The sequence below is a fragment of the Echinococcus granulosus genome, assembly GCF_000524195.1.
Source record: "Echinococcus granulosus chromosome Unknown EG_S00048, whole genome shotgun sequence".
NCBI lineage: Eukaryota > Metazoa > Platyhelminthes > Cestoda > Cyclophyllidea > Taeniidae > Echinococcus > Echinococcus granulosus.
In genome coordinates, this window is record NW_020170428.1 from 501,560 (window position 1) to 511,170 (window position 9,611).

General features: G+C 43.0%; 2 protein-coding genes across 2 annotated transcripts; one reads left to right on the top strand and one right to left on the bottom strand. All coding sequences in view use genetic code 11, as the record gives it.

The window, feature by feature from the left end:
- Positions 1–668: 668 nt before the first annotated feature.
- Positions 669–884, top strand: EGR_05965 (39S ribosomal protein L35; the record flags this gene model as incomplete). Its single annotated transcript, XM_024495214.1, has 1 exon — positions 669–884. One exon carries the CDS (start codon positions 669–671, stop codon positions 882–884), a length of 216 nt encoding a protein of 71 aa, XP_024350433.1.
- Positions 885–1,244: 360 nt separating this feature from the next.
- On the bottom strand, positions 1,245–7,993 carry EGR_05966 (Arachidonate 5-lipoxygenase; the record flags this gene model as incomplete). The annotated part of the gene is made up of 6 exons (XM_024495215.1): positions 1,245–1,275; positions 2,508–2,608; positions 2,688–2,822; positions 3,235–3,279; positions 4,393–4,713; positions 7,781–7,993. The coding sequence occupies 6 exons, from the start codon at positions 7,991–7,993 to the stop codon at positions 1,245–1,247; spliced, it is 846 nt and encodes a 281-aa protein (XP_024350434.1).
- Between the last annotated feature and the right edge of the window lie 1,618 nt (positions 7,994–9,611).

Below are 9,611 nucleotides of genomic sequence, written 5' to 3' on the forward strand. Positions count from 1 at the left end.
TTCTCCTCGATCAAATGCGGAAAAGCACTTTGCTTCCCTGCTCAAAACATGGGGTTATTTAACCTCGGCAGTGTTGCATGCGAAGCATCCGTGCTTTGGGATAGCTTTCTGTAATGAGATAGCCAGTCCTCCCACGTGGAGTGTACTGTTTCACTGCGGTGTGCACAAGTGTGGGGGCCTTTTGAAGGAGCTTCTGGAAGCAGCCAAATCAAATCAATCGCCAACGTTCCCATTCTCTCTACAATGGTAGTGTGAACAGACGCCGAAGAGTTTGAGCTACTTTGCCACTCCCCAACGCGTTTATTCCACCTTCGTGGATAGTGCAGCAATTTTCAGTGCCTCTGCGATGGCGATGAATTTATTTTTGCGCTGAGGATATCCTTATGATGGTGAAATAGAAGGTCATGCTTTTACGCGTAGGTTTTGTGGTTATCCTTATCTCAAGGTTGTAGCGGCTGCCGATTTTCTGAGTAAGGGCAGGTAGGTAACAGGCTTAAAAAGAATAAATCACCAAGTCTCCGTTGTCATTTCCACCTGTTTTATGCAAATCCAGAGACCTGCTGACTGTTTGCCGCGGACATTATCAAAATGTTGAGCAGTTCAAGTTAGTTAGATGCTTTTTTCCCATAAAAATAGATTCTTGTGGCCCCAACAACACTTTTAAGAAGATGTTGTTATTTTTTGATAGGAAGAATCCCTGGGTAGTGGCCAAAAAAGACGAACACATCCTTACCAGCCGAGCAATGAGTTTCGCGCTAGATAACCTATTGAATAAAGAATGGCGGCGCCCAAAATTTTTTCCGGAGGACATCTATGAACCCTATCATCGAAGAACTGGGGTTCCATGGGACTACGAACTCCACAAGCGTCGATTCTACCCCTAGAAGGTGGTTGGATGAAACAGTACTTTTTTCACCGAATAAAAGTGTCAAAAATTGAAGTTGCATCGTGAATTATTGGTGAAGATCAGGTGGCGGAAGTGTCTGGCATTACCCACCTCTGTTCGTCCGCATCAATTCGATTGCATTCTCAGTTCAAGTCTCCAGACGTGAGGATGGACTTCTAACACCATACTTTTTATCAACAAACCATCAGCTTGCATTATCTCCACTCGGCTATTTAATTATCCATCCATCTATCCATCCATCCGTCCATTCCCTGCCTATCTTTCCATCCGTTCATCTCATACATGTCAAAACCCTTTGCGGTGGATCAAGTGCTTTGTAGTCAGAAGGAGGACGCGCTCACACTTGCGTGTAAGTCAGACCAGGATTCCTGAAATGACATATAAGCGATAACAAACTCTAAGAGGAGGGGAAAACCGCATCCGGTTTGTCTAGTGTAGCTCTTCTCTACATCTACATTGCACTCATAAAAGCTCCAACGTCGAAATGCTTGATGGTGTCTGAAGCATACGCGGACAGTTGGCTTCACTTCGTCATCGGGACCAAGCTGTTGTCCCCCTCACACTTCCACCTCTTCGGCGCTCATTTCGGCATCAGGGTGAGGCGATGGAACCTATTTTTTTGCGTCGTGAGGTAGTCAAACAATTGCCTTTTTCCCTGTCAAAACGCTCGCTCAATACAATGCATCATCTAACTAGTCTGTGCTAGCCAAAGAAATTGCAAGACGTCTTGGAGCAAGCGTGATGCGCTTAAAGCTTGCTGTGGGTATTTACGGGTCTAGGTTTTACGTCTTCGATCATAGGAAGCTTACAAGCTGCTCCACACACATTGTCGTCAAGGCTTTCCTACTCTCTCGATTAAGGACTTCCAGTCCAGAAGCCAGCCCACGACGACGTGCTCCATCTGCTAGCGCTTGCAGTAGAGCCCACCCAACACCACAACGGGACACCTTTCCGTGTCTGTACGTCTAAAGGTCTTCGGTTCAATGGTAGGGTGTCTTGGATGGATATAGTCGATAAACGAGCTATTTCCCCCCGTAAAAACGGGACATGGGAACTACCTGAAGCTGTCGTGGGAAGTAGTGTGGATGTACCGGAGAGATACGTGACGGTGGGAATAAATATCCTGTCTATTTGCATATATTACATTTTCGCATATATTACAACAGTGGTACGACCACTTCCTCACTTTACAGCGAACGCATAAATCACAGCACCTCCACAAAAGAAAAACGCATTTCTGCTCACTTCCAACCACGGTTAGGCACAAGACTTAATAATGAAATAGTGGAAAAGAACCCCATAAAAGCTCTATTTAGTTTACATTTTTGTGTAAAAGTAGCAAAGAAAATAATGCAGATGGCATTGAAAGTGATCACACCTAGAGGTGACAGCCTTGCCGCACAAATTCACGACGACATATAACCCTAGCAACTACCAGTGACCATAAGTCTCATCATTGGATTCGTCCGTTAATGGAGTGGCGAGATACAAAAGCAGCAAGCCTTTCCACCCTTGATACAGCCCTAAAATTCGTTACTACAGTAGCCTGAGGCCTTATCAATGAGACGTAAATCCATGTTCTTGCGAAATTGAATCTTACCTTGATGGGAATTCTGTGCACAACCGAATAACAAAGGGATTGCAGCCTTTCAAACGTTGCGCACCAAACGCCACATCATTCATCATCCAGTAGGAGAGACTCTGGAGACGTTAAGCACAACCAATGTTAATGAAATGGAGGAGGAGACAGGGCACTTAAGCACCATGGGAGAGGACACACCAAAGGTTCAGTGATATTGTGACGCTTGTAGAGATCGCCGATGGAATCGAGGGAATCCCAAGACTCCTCACTGCTGTAGTCAACCGCGAGACCAACTCGGTCAACCAGCTCCAAGACGACATCCTCGATATCCCACTAGAGAGGATAGGAGGGTTCAAGTATGGATTAAAGAGGCGGATCGGGGCTGGGTGAGTGGACGAATACATGAATCCGGAATGAGCAAACTAGAGGAGGGTAAATAAGCGAATGGATGTGTGGAGCCAGAATGAATGAATGGATGCAGGACGAGCAGGTAATGGGGCAGATCCGAAATGAATGGAGGAGTAAGAAATGGATGTTCGAGCTAAGTATGAGTACAAATTGGTTGAACATATAGATTTGGAAGGAGCCAATCCAAAAGGAATGGATAGCCAAAGTAGATGGGTTGATGAGTGAAATGATTGGATTAGTGGTTTACAAAATGAAAGATAATTCCATTGACTGATGAAAGAATCAAATATTAACTGAATCCAGAAAAAAAAGGATGATTACTGGCATTTAAACTCACTCTAGAATCATAAGAGAAGAGTTCCGTCGTAGGCACCTCGGCAATCTATTGGAAAAGAAATAAAATCAGGAGAGTGAAAGTGAAAGCAAATTTTTACGGAAAATCGCAAAAAAATCTTTGCACCAATCATACGACTTTTTCGAAGAAATTGTATGTGTGAACAGAGGAGTGCACAAAAAAGTTCCCACAGAAAACAAACCCTCAAAACGGATACACGAGGTCATTGTTTCCACCATTTACTGAGAGGATTTCTTTGAAGAAAGGGTTTTGACAAAAGTTTTACACAATCATTCTTTTGCAATTGGCTCCATCTTAACAGGATGAATGAACAAGGAACAGACGAGCGAAAGGGTCTTAGCGTAAACGGATGAGGGGAAAAAGTTCGGTCCTAGTCATCGCCATTTCTGATCCACTTTTAACCGTTCAACTGTGCAAGAGAGAGGACAGCCATTCAAAGAAATGCTATCAAGCGGTGAAAGTACCACCTCCTTCCCATCTCATTTCAACTCAATATGTGATAATGAGACCCTCTCAATGATGGAGTTTGCAACAAGATCAGATCTTGTGTTATCTTGTAAGACTAGCACTTTCCTCCCACTGACTGACCGGCCCTCACTCTTCCCTCGAGTGGGTGGATATTAGCTTCAATCAAGAAGTACATCACAAATCAGTCGGAAAACGATCCTTTATCAACGGTGTGAATTTGAAGTAGGTGCAAGCGAAACGTTTCGCCGCCATTCATATTTGCCGTGATCCTGGGCACATTTTCACGGATCAGTAGAGACACGTACTCCCTTTCTTCATAATTATAAATAGAGAATCTTCCAAAATAGTACTACATGACCGATTACCGGGATCTCCTTATGCAGATGTTACATAGCTAATTTTACGAAGCCTTTGCGGCATCTTTGAAACCAAGTCGAATTTGGCACGTAAAGCTAGCAAGCCCAAATTCCATTCACGCATTTACGAATGGACGGATCAGAGATAGATGAACCCTGATGCACAAAAAGATGAATGGATCTGGGATAAATGCTCTACCATTCATCAAAGTGCTTTTACAACATCCCTTATTACCTCATTTACTAGAACTACAAAGGCATCAAATCGTATTAATTGGGTATTTAACAAATGAGAATGCCCTAAATAACATCTCACCTCAACAGGAAGTCCACTCGCCCTCTGCATGAAGTAAAGTAGCTGTTGTCTTCGATCCAACTGAACGTGTCGCAAATCAGGATAGGGATCCTGTTGCGGCAAAAATGTCTCACAGTCCTGTAGAACGTACTGCGCTGCCGGCACCACCCAGTCGTGTAGGGGAAAGAAGAAGTAATCCCACTCACCGGTCAACCCAAATCGGCGGTCACGGATAATTACGCGGTCGAGGTACCAAGCCGCTACGTTGAAATCGCCGTCCGCAGTGCTATTACTGCTACCGTCGGTGCGCCAAAACTCGATGTGATGCAGCTTTCCAAAGGCCTGAAAATGACATAAAGATGAAAATTTATTGGGATTTAATAAACTCGCATTACTTGAACCCGCTTGGATGCGACGGTCGTCAAAGTCAATTCCCTATTTGAAATTTGCGAATTCAAAAACGAAAATCCATGCAGTGGCACTGCACGAATCATTAAGTCATTGAATGATGAAACCGATGCATATTTCGTGGGCCAGTCAGTTCCGTACGCTGCTACTTCGGACGGTTAAGTGCGCCCGTGCATACAAAAGCCCGCAGTAATTGACGAAGTAGCTTGCGAAGCAATAAGTAAGCCCCAAACCAGTGAATATCTACAAAAGACATCAAGTATGGGCCTACACCTGTACAGCAGTGACAATTTCCAGCTCACTACCCTATCAGATAGTCAACGCATAGCCTGACGACAAATTGCACAAGGGGTGGATCTATCCAGCTCAACAATGAACACAATACGGTCATTCACGAATGTGTGGTTTTGGCAAATCGACGGATGGCGGGTAACAAGGCGGCTTTCCACTTTGACCAGCACAGATTAGTTGAATTATGCGCTGTAATAAATGAGAGTCTCGATAAGGTAGGAGGTAACTTCTTGACTATGACGCCGAAAAACTGGGGCGAATAAGTTCATCCAGACACCGAAAAGAGAAACAAAACGGTGAAAGCATGCGAAGGTCAGCATTTCAGCGCTGATGGGGAAACTAACCCGGACACACACTCATAGCTAAAACGTAATATTACGTTCTTCTACATTGAAGCCGTCGTACAAGTATTAGCCAAACATTGTGAGAAGTGGGAGAGGAGTAAATGCAGATTTCACGCATCGAAGTTAGTTTATTTTATTGCTTTGATTAAATAATTATCCCAGTCTGATTTGAATAATCCCGTAGTATGCTTCGAAATGGATAATTTTCTTTGCCATTTCACTACGCTAATCAGAAATGAAAAATTACTTTGAAATGACCAGAGGCGCGGCATTTGCTGCATATACAAAAACTCATCCATGGGGTAGAGATGGATGTGTCCACCGCCACCCTTTACTGAGACAGCTTCCAACCCATCTACAGCATTCACCACCACCTTGACAATGGTTAGGTCACATTAATAAAGCCATCTACCAGAAGAGGCACCTTCATTGTTGCCTAGTTATACGCCCAACGGTTGAACAAACACACAGTTAGTTGATATGCTTCAAGGCACCTTGATGCGATGCACGACCAAGACAGTATCTGGATGAATTGAAGAGGCAGTCCTTCAGGACTTTCACGAAAGATGCTGATAACAGGTGTAAGAAGCCATGTGTGTCAAAGATCTATTATTCATTAATTAAGGGTCAGTTCAGGTCCATATCTCATTTTAAAGGTGATGAAATTGCCTCCTCACTCACTCAAACAAGCAGGTTTTGCGAAATGTGCAAGAATATTTCGGTTGCCTGGTATTTTTGCAAAATAGTGCATTCCGCACGAAAAATTTAGCCATAATTTATAACTGCAAACGATTCCGTGTACAGACCTACCACCGTTTAAGTTTCCATGAGGGTATGACTGGGAAATGACGCCCACGAATGTTTGAACCAAATCAGCGCTAATCTCTTATTTCCTCAGCGTTTATGCCGTCTTTTGCTACAAATTTAGTCTGGACTATTCATTGGCTAAAAGGCAAACAATTACGCCTGAAATCTTCCTACTTAATACGATAGAGCTTAAATGCGAAAGAAAAGACGAATTTTTTTTCCTTGAGAAACACCCACGGTGAACTGGTCAATGGGAGGGGAATGCTGCCTACGTAGGACAATGCGAAACCTCCTGCTTTATTTCAACACAGGCCCTACCAGTAAGAAGACCCTACACCATACTCTGGGGTACGATGAGAGAGGAGGGAGATGCTGTTGCACCTCATCCTCTGGATTCTGCTGCCGATATTCCACTAAATGATGAGCACCTTACATTGGTGCTAGCTCCTTACAAAAGCGTGGTCACATGCAGAATAGAAACTATGACTGGGAAGTAAAAGTAAGACAGAAATGGAAGTGACCAGGGGCAAATTTCTTACTTCGCAGCTGACTTAGGTCTCGTTGGAGGGGGAAAATAAATTTTACGAGTACAAACATACCTTAAGGGACTTCCTAAGATTATTTGATTTCCTAATTTAAAAAAGTTCTTCCTGGAAAATTATAAATTTATAAGCAGACTAGTTCTAAAGGCATCCACTGGAAATGAAAACTAACTATAAAGACCCCACCGCAAAAGTGAATAGTGGAGGGACAAATTTCAAAGCAACGATAATTTTTAAAACCAACAAAGCCAGGCGCTTGGTGACGCCGGTGAAAACAGTGAGAAGAGATTGGCGGAGGTAACGATCGTAGCTAAAACGGTCTATTTTAACCCAAAATCTATGCATTTTAGAGTATTTAGGTCTTGGAATCCACAATTTCCTTTGGTTTACATTCATCGGACTTTGGAACTCACTGCAGTAAAAACATTTGCATTGAAAGAAACAAAAAGTCAAAAGTCATCGACATTGAATCGGACGACTAGTAAACGTGATCAAGTCTTTAAAAAAAGATAATGAGAACCCATCAAAATACCAGAAATTACGTCAGCTAATACTGTCCACTAAAACTGACTACAAATGATTCATCCAATGGCCGAAAGTAGCAAACAATAAAAGCATGCTTTGCAACAAAGGATTTAGCTCGACCGAAGCATAATGTTCGGTTGGCTTGTATCGAGGGCCTCAGCTGAGAGGGTCGGTGAATCAGCATCAAGTGAACATTTTAAATTTTATGCTCACAAACCAGTAGAGATCCTTTACTGATGGCAACAATGGTTTTTAGATCCAACAAAGTACATGAAGTGAAAAATGGATTTTCTTAAAAGGCCAGTATAAGGAAGACTCACAAAGAAGATGGCCAATAGAAACCGAAAGCAATGACAGAAATGATGAGGTACAGCCTCTGGGTGAGGAACAAAACGCCAGTTTAATTTGGTAATCTATCAAACTTAGAGTCGGTGAACCACAGTCGAAGCGGTCAAATCTCGGAAGAAAGGCGTGCTTACATCTGAAAATTACCTTTGGCTTGCTCCACGGCTGGAGATCAATGGTGAATTTGGCTTGGTGATAATCCAGCTCATTTTGAAAAATGTGGTCCAACGCAATAACCGGGGATTGGTTATTTTTATCGTCGAACATGACCATATTGATGCCCGGACCGAGGCTGCTGCCTAGGAAATCCACCGTCACCACACAAATTTCGAATGCCACCTTCGAATTAGTTTCCCCCATCTGAAAAGAAAATTCTTTCAAAAGGTGAACGCATGCTGGCATTAAAACACAACACTCTGCACAAATTTTGTGTAAAGCAAATTGAATCACCGGAAAAGGATTCTTTGTTCTCCATAAGTCAGTAAAAAAAAATCACAGCTGTGGAAACCAAAGCAGAGGAAAGAATAATGCGGACCGAAATGACCGAAAACTAGTACAACCTGGCGTAACTTAAGGGTGAATGTCAGAGTGTATTGTAAAGAGATAGTGAGGGAATTATTAAAAAAAAACAGGAAATGTCACAAAACATAGGTCAAGAACTCCGATTTTACAAGCTATGAGGTAAATAACAATCACAGCTTTGTATCTGTATTAAAAAACCCTGAGCAGCTAAGCAAGTCAGGTCACTAGAAGAACAAAAGACGTAAGCATAAACGCGACTTATAGCTGTACCAACCCAGGAGCCCAGCTGCGCCGATTCATCCAAACCAGCCGCCTAAACAAACACCTAGTAAAACTGCCAACTATTATATATATCTACTCTAAGTGCATGATTCTATAGGATTGATTGTTGTTCCCTGATTACGTACATGAAATTCTGGTGAACCAACCCCCTGGATGCTCATATTTATGCATCATAATATTTTCATACTAAACAGATAATATAATAATATGCCTCATTTTTCTGCTAAAGGTGGTTTAACGTTGGTATACACCCTACCTGTGTGCTTTAATCATGCTTCAAAGGTGGTATGCCTATTCGCACTTCCATTAACAATACCCTTTTTCAACCCATCTTTATCCTTCATAAAATACAAAATCTCACGGTGACTTGGCTCCGGCAGATTGTATGAAAGTAAGGATGCTCCCGACAGAGAAGTCACTGAGGACGTAAGACCCCTTTGTGTTACTCACTGTCATCCCACTATAAAAAAATACGCGGGAAGGGTGTGCTCAACAAATTTTCTGAAGTTTTGTGCACTGTAGTTGTAGCGTCCCGAGACTTCCCTGAAGACGAAGGAAGACACAATACTCGGGCAGAATATGTACTCAGCACAGAGAGGTGTTTGGGCAAGGCCCGAAGGCCAGCCCACTTAGCGTGGTACAAGAAGGCCATTCCGAAAGTCCAAAAGTGGCGCCTTACCAATACCGAGGGATAAATAACCATCGTATTACAGTAGTAATTCTTCCTGGAGCCTTGCATTTAAGGAGAATTCGTAAATGTGGGAGGTAATTTAAGAATCAAACAAGCGATTCCACGCGTACATTGGCGCAGATAATGGTGAGAAAGAAAACAGACAAGTGTTCATCATGCTGCATATAATCGGGAATGGCGGTATAAGATGCGTAGCTTGGAAGAAACTGTCAATACTAGCACCTATTAATTTGCTGCTACTAACTGCACCTCTAGTACTGCTGGTGTCAGTTACAGAATAATTGCCTTGATTGTTCTAGCACCCTATGTGAATCATCGTAAGAGATGGAGTAAATAGCCCCCGAGACTTCAGTGAGGATGAAACAAGATACAACCCTAGGACAGAACATGTATACTCTCCATACAGTATGGCTCGGGACTACCAGCATGACCCAGAGGCCGGCCTCACCAAGCGAAGTTACAACGGTGCAGCACATAGATTGT